At 51.6% G+C, this 14,530-nt stretch overlaps 1 protein-coding gene across 1 annotated transcript in view; it reads left to right on the forward strand.

Moving 5' to 3' along the window:
• GRIK4 (glutamate ionotropic receptor kainate type subunit 4) overlaps positions 1–14,530 on the forward strand; it is a 311,751-nt gene that overhangs the window by 184,409 nt on the left and 112,812 nt on the right. The window contains exon 7 of the mRNA XM_060157982.1: positions 13,694–13,855. Coding sequence (XP_060013965.1) covers positions 13,694–13,855 — 162 coding nt within the window. The remainder of the gene's footprint in view (positions 1–13,693; positions 13,856–14,530) is intronic.

Genomic DNA, 14,530 nt, shown 5'->3' on the forward strand with positions numbered 1-14,530 from the left:
ATATCTTGCGGTCTTTTACTGAAAGCATACCCCCCCCCCCCACACACACACACACACACATACAGCTAGCCAACAGCTACAATCCATCAGTCGGACAACTTTCCAGTGCCAGAGCAATTTGTTCTAAAGTGTAGTTTATTGTAAAATTATTAGACTATCTACATATTTCACCTTTATTGTGCCTTTTAAGAGAACCACTCTGCATAATACAGTACACTTTGGTGAATGAATATGTTTTTAGTGCAACTAGGAAAAGAGTAATGGAGTGAAAGCTCCCCATGTTTCTGTCTGAGCTTCCCAGGTACCCCTGCAACCAAATGCAAACCCGGAGAGGTGGCATATCTGGCAGTGACAGAGGTCTCCTGGGCGTACATGGGTACAACAGCATCTTAAGGAGAAGTTATTACTCCAGAATTGTGCTCTCTGGCTGCCAACCCTCCTGTGTCTGTTGTCTGAACTAGGCTGTTGGTAGAAGGGGATGTATTCAGGGGAAATGGCAGGGAGAATTGGAAAAAGATTCAGGAAGCATTGACTGAAACTTATTTTCTGAATTTGCATTTGGGGAAACTGGCTGACAGTTGGGAGTCCCTTGGCCCAAGTTATGGGATTAAAAATGATTAGCGGGCTTCCCTGGTGGCGCAGTGGTTGAGAGTCCGCCTGCCGATGCAGGAGACGCGGCTTTGTGCCCCGGTCCAGGAAGATCCCACATGCCGCGGAGCGGCTGGGCCCGTGAACCATGGCCACTGAGCCTGCGCGTCCGGAGCCTGTGCTCCACAACGGGAGAGGCCACAACAGTGAGAGGCCCGCGTACCGCAAAAAAAAAAAAAAACATTAGCTAGTCATGATTAAGCGACTTACCTATAGAAAATGCTTAAAGTCAACTCCTCTTATTCAGCAAACGTTTATCACGAGTCTACTGTGTGCTGGGAATGCAAGCAGCAGTAGGATGTGGCTTGAAGAGCTCTATAAAGGCAAGGTGTGGAAGCCCAGAGGAGGGAGTCTTTAGTGCTTTTTTGGGAACTGGGAGAGAGGTTTGCAGATATGGCTTCCTTTGAATGGTTTATTGAGGGAAGGTTAGAAAGGATCGTGGGAGGGTGACATGTGGACAGAGGTAAGCATTGTAGGCCTGAGAAAGAAAGAGCACGGTGCCTGCCATGGCTGGAGCAGGGGCGTGTAATGGAGAGAGGGAAGCCAGGGCCGGCAGAGGAAGGGTCCCGTCAGATGACATTCCGTCCGCTCTGCAAAGTTGCTGGACTTTTCAGCATTAGAAGCTGGCATTGGCAGGTCCAAGGGCTATTCTTGGCTGTCCCACGAACTGACCACATGTGACCTTGGACAAGACCTTTCTGCCCTGGGGATAAACTAAAGGATCTCCAAAGACCTTTCAACTCTTAAATTCTGTCAACTTTATGGCTGGGATGAATCTGTAGTAAATGACTGGATGGATTCTCCTGGCACATGAAGCAGGGGGCTTTCCTCTTCATGGGTTCTAGTGTCCCTGTCTGGTTGGCTTGCCCCTCCAGTGCCCTCTGCTGTCCTAGTCCCCTCCACCCCACCCCAGTGGGCAGCACCCCTGGCTCGTGAGTGTCTGGTCCTCTCACACCCTCTTGCCCAGAAGGAGCTGTCCTGTGTCCCGCATCCAGGCCACCTCCTCGGAGCCCTGATGGACGACGGGCCTCCTCAAACTGAAAATCCAGTTCGTGCCAATATGTGAATGGCTGATGACAGCATTGAATTTGGAGGGATCTTTGAGAGCATCTAACTGAATCTCGTCATTTTACAGTTGAGGGAAAACAACTGAAGCGGCAAAGTGACTTACTCAGCTCTCACAGTGGTCAGGAGTGGCGGGGAGAGGTCTCCTCTCCAAATTTCATGCATTCACTGGTCAACATCAATTGAGCACTTACTGGGCTGCATGTCAGGGGCAACAGAGAAGTCCGTTCTCTGAGGAGGTCAGACTAGGAGGGCAGACAAACCCAAACAGATGATTGTAAATCAGTGGGTTAAAATGATGAAGATATGCACAGAGTATTACCTGTGAGCCTGGCCAGCTCATATAAAGCTTGCTGGACGAGGCCACACCAGTGGCCTTAAAGAATTAATAGTTAGCGAGGTTGGGTGGGGGGAAGGGGTATATTCTAAACACACAGCTTAATGCCTTAGACCTTTGCTTTTTAACCAAAGCCTTTACCAAGGAAGTGGATCCTATGGGAGACTGTAGATTTAGTGAAGAAGGTATTTTGAGGCAGGGAGAAACCTTCAGAGCCTTCACATCACTCCACACAGGCAGCCAATTGCCAACTTCCCTGTCCTGTGTAAGGCAGGTGAAGAAGGAAGATGGGAGTCACAAGTGAACCTAAGTTGACACCTTTCTTGTGGTGGTAGCTGGTCGTAAATGCCAGAGTCACTCCAGGCTCACTTGGATAGCTGTCAACCATTCTCCCCTTCAAGGTGATGGGCACCACTGGCCTAAAGAGAGCCTCCCAGCCAGGGCTTGGATTGGGGAACAGGAGCCTGGCACCTGGGCCTCACAGTGAGACCTGGCTATTTAAGGTGAGGCAGGAGTTTCCAAATACACTTGATTCCTAACGGCGTGCGGCAAGGGGTATGAGAGCAGAATGAATATTGCCAGGAAAATCAGTAGAAGCTGAAGGAGTGTTCAGTAGGGGGTGTGGAAACCCTGGTGGAGGTGAAGAAACCCTGGCGTTGGAGGAACCAATTATCTGTCAGCCCCTTTACTCGTGTTTGACAAACAGTGTGACAGTGAACACAGGTCCCACGGGACTCCCAGAACCATGTTTGGAGATATTTGCGTATCATCCATTTAATAGAATTGAAGCTCATTCCTTGCATCTGCCCCGACACACACTTTCTCTCTCTCTCTCTCCCTCTCTCTCTCTCTCTCTCTCTCTCTCTCTCTCTCTCTCTCTCTTCTCGCTCTCCCACATCCATGCCTGTGTGTGTGTTGCTGACGGGCTGCACCAGACTGCACCTGTGAGATAAATCAAATTGAAATAAGAACTAGACTCTGGGGACTACGCTGACTCAGTATTTCTAGAAACATAATGGAAACGTCCCCCTCTGACTGCTCGCGCCTTCTGCCTAATAGAGCTTTGGGAGAGGGGAGACCTGCCTTGACCTCTGTCATGGATAGTCCCATTAATTCAGTGAGAGATGCCCCAGCCTTGCCTCTGTCCAGTGATCCAGTAATTCCCAATAATCCACAATCAAGAGTCTGATCATAAAAATCTACCCATTTCCACAACCTGGTACTGTAATCATCACCCCCCCCGCCGAGTTCCAGCGATGTGCCACACACCATACTAGGAGATTTATGTTCAAGATATTAAATCCTCAAAATATCCACCGAGCAGGGAACTAAGGCCCAGAGAAATCGGAAAGCTTCATCCGAGGTCATGCAATCAACAAGTGGTCCAGCGGAGAATTTGCCCTTCACCTCCCTACCCACATCTTGTCCTTAACAAAATGATCTTTATTGCTTTCCTGTGCTGTTTGAGTTATCTATGACTGTGAAACTGACTACTACAAAGCTAGCAGCTTAAACCTCACCAGCAACTGGCTCACAGCACTGTAGGTCAGATGTCTGCACCGTACGGCTGGGCTCTCTGCTCAGGCTGAAATGTAGGTGTCAGCCGGCCACGTTCTCATCAGGAGCTCAGGGACCTCATCCGGGCTCATTCCTGTTGTTGGCAGAATTCATATCCCTGTGGTTGGTTGCGGGACTGGAATCTCTGTTTTCTTCCGAGCTCTTGCCTAGGGACCACTCTCAGCGTCCAGAGGTCACCCTCCGGTCCTTGCCCATGACCCCTCCATCCCCTCTATCTCATCCCTTTCTTGGCCATGACGCCCTCTGTGATGTCTCCATTTCATCAACAGAGAATCTCCCTCTCGTCCAGGCCTCCTCATACTTTGAATCTCTTTGACTTCTTCTTCTGCAAGCAGCCAGAGAAAACTGTTTTTACAGGGCTAGTGTGCCTGGATAATTTCTCTCTTTTAAAGTCAGCTGTGCTATGCAGCATAACCTAATCACAGAAGTCAAATTCATCACAGTCACATTCCTAGGGATTGTGTGTGGGGGGTGGGGGGCATGGAATCCTGGCAGGAGTCATCTTAGAATCCTGCCTACTCCATGCACTAATCATGTGAATTAGTTTATTTCATTTTCCCCCTCCCCCTGCCCCCAGTCACCTGGTGAATGGAGAGACAAGGAGAGATGTAGCCAGGGAAGCAGAAGGAAGGCCCTGGAGTCTCTTAGGGCAGGAAATGGTACATCCCCTGACAGTATAGATGGTAGACCCAGGTTCCCTCTGCTGGCCCACTGTGGGGCTCAGGCGGGGCATGCCCCTCGACGCCTTTGGTGCTCTGCAAAGGGGAAACTGAGCCCCCTTGGGATGCTGCGGCTACCTCAGGGGATCCTGGCACTGAGGAATTTGGGCCCTGCTGAGAAGAGTGTTTGGGATGTAGGGAATGTTTGGAAAGCATAAAGAAACTGAGCAGAAAAGACATGATGGCAAATTGTATTATTATTATTACATTATAAGTGTTGATCGTATTACAAGCACCATTAGGAATAGCAAATGCTCTTGTTATTATTAAGCGATCCAGCTCCTCTCTCCCCAGCATCAGGCTTCCCTCAGAGTCAAAGGCACCAACCTCTCAATTAATCACCATCTGAGGCTCCCCCAGCCCTGTGTTTGTGGTGCTGACAGCTCCCGTTCATAGCCCAGCGGGAAGCATGACACCTGCCCATCCAGCTGAAGCCTCCAGCCATCACCCACATGGTGGACGCCTCTCCTGTGAGTTTCAAAGCTGGATTTTTATCTTGGCCCAGAGTTAAGATCTTTCTAAAACCACTTTTTTTTTTTTTTTTTTGCGGTACGCGGGCCTCTCACTGTTGTGGCCTCTCCCGCTGCGGAGCACAGGCTCTGGACGCGCAGGCTTAGCGGCCATGGCTCACGGGCCCAGCCACTCCGCGGCATGTGGGATCTTCCCGGACCGGGGCACAAACCCGTGTCCCCTGCATCGGCAGGCGGACTCTCAACCACTGCGCCACCAGGGAAACCCTAAAACTACTTTTAATGATACCTCTCTTTTGCTTAAAACCCTGCAATAGCTCCCCATCACCCCCAGGATAAAGTCCAAAGCAGCCCCTTTTGAACAGACCTCTGGGCTCTACCTGCACCCTTCCCCGTAGCCCAGCACTCCAGCCAGACCGGGTGGCTTGCAGGGCCCCGCACGGAGCCCCTGCCTCGGTCACTCCTCGGGGCTCCGTGCATCCTGGCCTTTCTCTGTCTTAGAAGCTGCTCCACCTCCTAACCTGCTGACTCCCGCTCACCTTTCAGGCCTCAGCTTGCAGTGAGCTCGCAGCTTGGGAAATAGACAGGCATTCTGAGAGAAGGGCCACCCCTCTCTGTTCCCCTGGCACTTGTGCTCACCACTGTTTGGGACTTGCCTCCCCTTGCCACTAAGGAGATGTACCTTGACAGAGATAGGGTTTTTGGTTTGTTTTTGTTTTTTTGTAGAATGAGGCAAAAATGGCCAAGATCTGAAAAATCTCCTGTTACTTACATTTCCCTCCTGCTGTGGGAACCCGTCTGAGTGCCCGGTGGCTCAGGTCCCGGTCCTGCCTTAGTCACATACTTCCTGAGTGATCTCGAGCGTGTCGTAGGCAGCGAGACGCCCAGCCCCTGTAGGAGCCCCTCACTGGTCCTGCTGCAGAATGGGGAGGAGGCCGAGGCTGCTGACTGACAGTGTCACTCATCTTCCTCTACAACTCCTAGCACCCCTGCTGAGATGGGGAGGGGTGCCTTGCGTCTCTACAAGCCTGAGGCTAATGAGTTGGGACCTGGAAAGAGAGAGGTTTAATACCTGACGTGTAGACAGAAGGCCTGATCAGTGGATCCTGAGTGCGGGGGGCCTCAGAGGTGAGGAATCAATGCCTGACAGAGGAAGCAGGCCTTCGGAAAAGCAGTGACGCCCCCAGCCCAAGGGGAGAGCACAAAGCCTCCACCATTGCTCATGTCAGTTTGATCTACTGAGGTTTTGGCTTTATAGTTAGTAACCACTTATTTAGTCCCAGCGGCGCAAAAGTCTTCTAAAGACAAAATGAAGTCAGAGCTGCTGGGGGAGAGGTGGCAGGGTTCTCCCCCCTGGCCTCTGTCTTCCTTCTTCCTGGGAGCAAATGACAGAAGCCTTGGTAAAGGTGGTCCCACCCTGATGGGCGTTTGCTGGTGAACATGAATTCATTTAATGAATGTATGAGCACTTGCTAAGCACAGATGCAGAGTAAGGTACAGGCAACAGAGTGTTGAACTAGAGAATACGGTCTGCTTTTGAAGTCCTATTTGTGGACTCATGTTGGGAAAGAAAAGCAGAGGAGGGACAGGGTTCCTGGGAGGGAGGGCTGTACATGCTCAGATCATGGAGATAAATGAATAGGAGACACGCAGGGAGAAGAAGCCAGGAAAGCTGGGAGCCGGAAGTTCTAGGGCCAGATCTCCCATTAATTAGAATTCAATGACAGGTATGAATCAGCCTCCCAGCTGCTCCTTTCTTCAAAGACCTATTACACAAAAAGCAATCACCTAGTCTGCTGAGAGCACAGGCTTTGATGCAGATAAATAGACAGGTCCCTGGAGGGAGGGAGAGGATGTGAGCGTACCCAGGAGACTCTGGACTCCTGGTGGCTTTGGGGCTTTCCTGAGAAAGGCTACGAGGCCACTTATAAGACAAGGGTCTGGGTCCTGGCCTCCACCATACCTTGGGTACCAAGGGAAAATGAATACGAAAGAGCCTTGAAAGTAGAGAGGACCAGGCTGCCCATGCGGTAAGATGAGGAAGAGCCTGACAGGTGTTCCCTTCCTCAATTCATTCAGTCACCAGCCCTGACTTCTTTCCATAAGCTCTGCACCAGGGTAGCTGCTGGTAATGTAAGTACAGTTGCCTTCAATAGCACCCAGTCCTTGGGAAGTTGCTTTGAACAAACTCATGATAAAAATCTTTAAGTGATGCTAGGTATACCTGTGAGGACAGCGGCCAGTTCTTGGATGATGGAGGAGGTCAAGGTGAAGAAGGAGCAGAGGGGTAGACAGGAATCATACCGTGAAAAGACAGATATGTCCAGGACTTTGGTTTTGTCCTGTGTGCAGTCAGCGGCATTGGGAGGTGGAGAGGGGTGCGTGATCAAATGGATAGTTGAGAAAGAGCTCTCCAGCTATAGCATGAAGGAGGAACCTGGAGAAAGGCAAGACTGGAGGAGGGGAAACCAAAATCGTTTGTAGTCCAAGAATAAGCTGGTGAAGATATGAATTGAGGTAGAGGCGACAGGGATGGAGAGCAGGGGACAAATTCAAGAGATGTTAAGGAGGTGAAATGTTTCCAGTGACAATGACTGACTGCATGCGTGCATACACGGATGAGATGAGGTGTGTGCGAATGGGAGAAGTGGAGGGTGAATTCCAGATCCTAGCCTGAATGATGGGTGAATAGTGGTCACATTCACAGGTAGGGAGGGGATCAGATTGGGGTGGAACAATAAGAAGTTCAAGTTTAGGAGTGATGTAGTCTTGAGGATGTCTTCCATCGTTCCAGCTTCTTAATAATGGCTTAAGAAATTGGAATCTTTTGGTGTTCTCAGTGCTCCTGGGGTGAGAAAGTTAAAAAGTTATCAATCATGGGCTTCCCTGGTGGCACAGTGGTTGAGAGTCCACCCGCCGATGCAGGGGACACGGGTTCGTGCCCCAGTCCGGGAAGATCCCACATGCCGCAGAGCGGCTGGGCCCGTGAGCCATGGCCACTGAGCCTGCGCGTCCGGAGCCTGTGCTCCGCAACGGGAGAGGCCACAACAGTGAGAGGCCCGTGTACCGCAAAAAAAAAGAAGTCACTGCTCTTAAAGCCGAGCTGTGTGTATTCTGAAATGAATTTAACCCTATTTTGCCAGCTCTTTTACTGCACAATCAGCAGGAACTCAGTGTCCTCTGCCCCTTGGTGCCCCACTCACGGTGGGGAGTAAGTGATCCAAGCACATAGAGCACTGGGTCTGGGTCTGGTTACAGCTGTGTGGCCATGAGGAAGCCACTTCACTGCTCCGGGTCTCTGCTCCTTCAGCTATAAATTGGCGCTAATAGCTCCCATGCCATAGGGCTGCTGTAAGGATGGCTTGACATCATGCATGTGAAGTGCTTAGTTCTGCCAGGCACACAGTTGGTGGTCAATAAATGGTCTCAGTTATTATGATTATAATTACTGCTTTGTTAGAGTTATGTATAGTTGGAAGATCTGCAGCTTGAACTCAAGGCTTCTGTCTCGACACAAATAGCTACACCAAGCAATTTAGCACCTTGTGGTGACTTGCTTAGCAAAACTTTTCTCACTTGACAAGTAGCTAAGGATAGCTTCTTGCAGAGCGAGGGGGGAGAGGAGAAGGCAAGAGAAGCCCCCAGGCCAGATAGTTCCCTTTGTCAGGACCCAGCTAGAGTGTGGAGACCAGGAGAAGGAAGGAGAAGAGGCAGCATGGAGGATGGACTGCACTATGTGTGAATTAGCCCTGCAAGGTGGATGTTCTTATCTGCATTTGACAGGTGAGCAGATCGAAATTCAGAGTTTACCGGCCTGCCCAAGATCACCCAACCAATATGTGACGAGACAGAATTTGAACCCACGACTGTCTTATTTCGAAATCTCTTTCTACCATATCCTGCTGTCTCCTGATGAGATCGCCACCTGGCACAACTCCAGGGGGCGCCATTCACATGACCATCGATGTGAATGGCAGCTGGGAGTTGTGCCATGTAGTGGCCACGTCTCCCGAGATCAGAGGGGCGGTTCGCTTAATGGGCGACTGCAAGGGAGAAATGATGCAGGCCTGACCTGGTGGGATTGGAAAGGAAGGGACAGATTCAGGAGACATTTAGGAGACAGATTGGAAAGGATTGACCGGTTAAAGGAAGCAGGGGTTGAGGCTGCCTTTGAAGTGTCTAGCTTAAGTGGCCCAGGCAATAGTCATGCCCTAGGTGGGTTAGAAATAGGGAAAAGAAATAAGGGAGAAGGGGCTGCTGGGCGGAGAGAATACAATGCCTTTCCCCCACTTCCCCATTTCACCTGGACCCAGGCCTAGGCAGCAAAGGGTTAGGAGATGGACTTGACCCCAGGACATGGTCTGGACCTGTGCTTTGGTTTCCTGCTTTTCTCCTTCAAGTCAAGCACAGGAGCCGAGTCTGGATCAAAGTCGGCTGACCTTGCACCCTCCCCCCTCCCCCTCCCCCCTCACAGCCTGCCCTTGCTCCTGGCCTGGTGGATGAGCAGGCTGTAGGGCCGTGGAGTGGTCCCTGCAACGGACCGGTGAGTGGACGCCGGTGGGCAAAGCAGGACATTGGAAATGTCACAGCTGCTGGAGAAAGTGAGGGTCACTCAGCTGAGACGCAGCACCCACGTGGCTCTCAAGCCTTTATGCGCGCCGCGTTCCTTCCAGGCCCGTTCTGAACACCCTTCATTCCAGATAACACTCCCCTGTGTTCACTTGTGGCCACGACATGACCTTTAATTGCAGTTACTCAGTCCCTTGAAGATCACTGTATACAGAAGGACACACACACACACACACAAACATGCTCACACATACACAAATGTGTGCACATGTAAAACTTTTTAAATGAGGAAGCCCAGTGACAAGAAAACGAGCTGTCGGGGATTTGCTCTTCAAAACCTAATAATGTAACTTCCGGAAGGCAGTCAAGGGGTGGTACCAGTTCTGCGCATGTTCTTATACCTTCTATAGGGGTGAGACCATGGGCGGAGTCAGGCATAGGGAGGACCCCAGGGCATTGAAACGTCTTCCATCAACAGCCTTGACCAATATTTACCAAACAACTTCTAGGCATCGGGCACTATGCTGGGTGCAGTGTGGGGTTCGAAAATGGGGCAGGCGCATCCCTGCTCTCAGGAAAACACAGGCCTTGGGCGCAAGAGGACACGGGCATGAAATGTGTTGGTGCCACAAGCACCGTCACAAAGGCAAGCGCCCTTGGGGTAATTGAAGACTCGATTTTGGTCTCTGTGCTACCACTCGGCCTTACCAGGCGGCCTTTGGCTCTGTTCCTCACCCTGGTTCCCCTGGTCTCTCGGTGATGATGGAATCCACTGCCATTGGGAGTGGGGACCTTGAGATTTTCCTTCCCGGGACATTTATAAGAAGAGAATCAAGGTCCCCGTGAGAACCTGATCCACCCCAGGGCTCCTAACACTGTCATTTCGGTTAAGGTCACAGCCAGCCGGGCAGCGTGGCTGGGGGAGCACAGGGTACCTGAGTGAGGCTTGGCCAGAGCTCATGGTGGACGACAGGAGCCAGAGGGCCTTTACTCCCCTCCCATCCTGAAACTGGTTAATTTTATGTAATATCCCTCTCAGCTTAGTGCCTCCACCACTTAGTTTGGGAGTCATGATACATGTTTCCCTGGATATGCTTAGAGTAACATTTCCCACCGGACATTCTGTAGAAGGCTCCTGCGAGACATTCATGGATTTGGGGCGGAAAAGTGTTCCATGGTCAATATGTTTGGAAAGTTCTGGGTTAAGCAAAATTAAGCTGCTTTACTGTAGGACTTCTTTAACCCTTTAATGTGCTAGCGTGCATTGTGAATCTTGAAAAGGTGACTAGAACACGCAGTGTTTGCTCACCTCATTTGAACATGGGACCTTGTTTTCACGAAACGCCTGTTAACGCCTCCTGGAAAAGCTAGTGTCCTGAGGAACACACTCTGAGAAATACTAGAGCTTAGAAGATTTTCTTTGCGTACAGACTGGCGGTGGTCAGCTGTTTCCCATATTTGCTTAGATACCAGTCTTCAATAGCAGCAGGAGAGTGTAAGTTTAGACATAAGGAAGCATTTCCTAACTGGGGATGCTTAAAGAATAGAGCCTGGAGTGTTCTGGGAAATTACAGTAAGAGAACACGCCACCCCTTTCTTGCCCTTTTACAAGCTCTCCCATGGGTCATTATAAATGCATTGGATTATCAAGGAAGCTCCTGGATCTTTTTATCTTAAGGGGCCTTTGAAAATAGGATATAATTGGGGGATGAGAAGGTAGGAATTAAAAGGCAGGAAGACAGGCTGGCTGACTTCTGGAGGGGCTGTCGCTAAGTGTCTGTAATTCATTCATTCATTCTTACTCTGCCGGTGACGTGCATTTCAAGGAAACACCTTCCGAACTCAGGTTTCCAAGACAAGTGGAACTAAAGAAGCAGGGAGCCAGAAGCTGCCCGCGATCTCACGGTAGCCTTTCGGTAACTGTCGCGTGTTGAACACTTCTTCTGGGCCAGATGTGATACGCCTTGTGCGTGCATCTTACTTGTTCCTTGAACAATCTCTGAGGTTGCTGTCATTGCGCCCACTTTACTAAATGAGGATCTGAAGCCCAGATCCTGAAGGCCATACTTGCTGAAGTTCATACATTTCAGTATAGTGTGGGACCTGGATTGGAACACCGAAGCCCTTACCGCGTATCCCCTCTACTGCCACTGTGCGTCTGTAGACATCACAGTGTCGGGGATTCTTGAAATGGGCCTCCTTCCACCAGGCTGTGCGTGTGAGGATAGGGCGGGGCGTGATGAGCTGCCCACATTGACAAGGAAGCCGAGGGAGAGGGGACGTCTCCCTCCACATCAACCACAACTGGGGAGGCCCCTCGGTTGCCTGACAGCAGCCTGGCTCTGCACCCTGCCACCTCCCCCTTGCCAGGTGCATCTCTTCTCATTAGCCATCTGTCCCCTCGTGTCTGCTGATAGCCCGTGGTGCATGGGTAGCTGCCCTGTTGGGGAGACAGGAGATAATATCAGCTTATGAATCAATACGTTCTCTGGCCCGTCCGTGTTCCCCTGGCGGGAGTGTGGCAGGATCCAAAATACACTTAATCCTCATCCCACTCTATGCTGTCAGGGGTTGGTGGCGCCAAAGGAATCTTTGTAACTTCAGTCTGCAAGCTGCAGCTAATAAGGGTGGATTCTGGGCAGAGCTCAGGCCTGCGGCCCAAGGGCTTGGCCGTGGCTGTGGACGTGAGGGAGGATGCCGGGGACGTGCCAGACGCCTAGAGCAGCTGAGTCTTAAGACAAGGAGGCCTCCTGAAGGAAAGTCATGTTTCTGTTCAGCCACAAAGTAAGCCCAAGGCCCCTGCCATCGGTCCTGTCAGGCTAGTGGCTGATGGCTTAGTCCCGGGGTCTAACGACCACGTGCCCACCAGGCGCAGAGCTGTGTGTGAGGCACGTGGAATGAACGTGTGATGAATATGAATTCAACGCACGAGGATGGCCTGACCCGCATTTGAAGGCATTATTCCGGGAGCGGGAATTGGCGAGCCGAATTGCCTGGTTTCCCTGTATAGGGCCCAGGTGGGTCTTGGGAGTCCAGGGCTCTGAGCTCAGCCCTGCCTGAGGAGGGGGATTCTTCTCCCTGTGACACTATCTGGCCTCAGTGAGACTCACGCCTGCAGGTTTTAGCTGAGTGAGCACGTGGCCCCGGCCAGGTGATCGGGTGAGGGCCACACCTCCTGGGAGAATTCCTTTGAGCTTCTAAATGTCACTGCCCCACATGGGGTTTCTCTGACTGCCTCATCTCAAGTAGCAGCCCCACCCTCACCCCCCATAGATATCTGACAGTATATGTATTTATTTGTCTATTTACAATCTGTCTTTTCCCCGAAGCTGCAAGTTCCTGGACATCAGGAAATGTGTTTCTTGTCCACAACTTCTGTGTCTAGAACATCCTCTGTGCCTGGCACATAATAAGCACTTAAATGTGTGTTAAATGAGTAAACGATAGTAATAACTAATGAAGGCGCAACCCTACCTGCAGACCTTCTTAGCAAACTTGACCTTGTCACTCCTCTGCTGACAGTGCCCTTAGGTCCCATCACTACAGGATGAAGTGCGAGCTCCCCAGCCTGGCAGCGGGGCCGCTGTTCTCCGGCCCCTGCTGACGTCTCCAGCCTCATCTCTCACTGTCTCCCCACCCACATGCTTCCTGGTGCTGACCCAGTGACTCCCAAACACTGGTGTGCGTATAACCTTGGGCCCTGCTGTAAATGCAGACTCCTGGGCCTCGGCTCCCGAGGTGCAGATTCAGCTGGTGTTCGGTGGGGTGCAGGGATCATCACTTTTTTTACAGATACCTGGGGGAGTCTGATGGCAGGTGTTCTGCGGACACACTTTGAGGAGCGATGCTTCTGTCAAAGTACACGGCAGGCGCCCACGCACTGTCTCACCTCCATGCCTTTGTATCCATGGTGACTTCTGTCTGGAATAGCCTTTGTCCATCCACATTTTCTACCCAGAAAACGCCTAGGCATCCTTCAAGACTCAGCCCATGGGTCACACCTTCTGCAGACCCAGTCCTGCCTCCACAATCTCATTTGTGTTTTTCTTTCTCTCTCCGCCCAGAGCATCGTACACATGCCTCTCTTAGACATCTTTCTGTTTATTTCTCTCTTCTCCCTCCTGGCACCTCAACACTGTGAGCTACATGAAGAAGAACTCTCCGTTATCTCTGGACTCTGACACCTAGCAGAGCGCCTGGCAATGGTGTCCATGTGGCTAGAGCGTACTGCCCAGCCGTGCTCCTGCAGAGCCCACCCCACTCTTCCCTTCCTAACCCTGCTCTGCTCTGACTGCTGCGTCTTTCAGGAGTTTTCGCTCCAGAGGATGGACAGCCTCGTGGATGATCGCGTCAACATCCTGGGATTTTCCATTTTCAACCAGTCCCATGCTTTCTTCCAAGAGTTTGCCCAGAGCCTCAACCAGTCCTGGCAGGAGAACTGTGACCATGTGCCCTTCACGGGGCCCGCAGTAAGTGCCCACCAAGCCCCTCCCTGGTGCCCCTTTGCCGCCACGCACGCCCCCTCTGTGCACCAGACCCCCCTGGACTCCAGCTTCTCCAGGCCCAGCTCAAAAAGAGGCTGTAGAGATGCTGGGAAGTGGTCACAAGGGACACGTTTGGCGAGGTGGGGAGCCGTGAGCAGCAAGCGTAGAGGAGTCTGCAGGGAGAGAGGCCCCGACTGGTCACTTAGGATGTCTGTGGCCAGACTCCTGATGATGCTGTTGCTAAGACCCGCCTGAGTTCAGGGTCCAAGACTCTTACCATTGGAAAGGGCTTTAGCTGATCTGTTCCCTCATTTCTCAGACAGACTGAAGCCCAGGCTGGGAATGGGGGTGAGGGACGAGGATGCGGGGCTCTTGTTCAAGGGCAAACACCAAGCCTCTTGCAGGTGAAACTAGATTCTGATACTCCTGGTCCAGGGCCTTTCATCTCCCTGGACCACTGCCCCCGGTAGAACTTGTCCAGAGAGACTTCCTTTGTGCCTTCACCCGTGTGTTTCCCCCCTGCGCTTCCTTCCCCTCCATTTGTGATGGAGACAGAGGTTTCCCTGGCTGTTCTCCACTGGGTCTGATGTCCTTGCTCTGTGGGGCAGCTCAGGAAGGTCTGCTCGTGTCCATTTGCTAAATGACAGGTTCTCAGGAGAT

This window comes from Lagenorhynchus albirostris, chromosome 9 (genome assembly GCF_949774975.1).
Source record: "Lagenorhynchus albirostris chromosome 9, mLagAlb1.1, whole genome shotgun sequence".
Lineage (NCBI taxonomy): Eukaryota > Metazoa > Chordata > Mammalia > Artiodactyla > Delphinidae > Lagenorhynchus > Lagenorhynchus albirostris.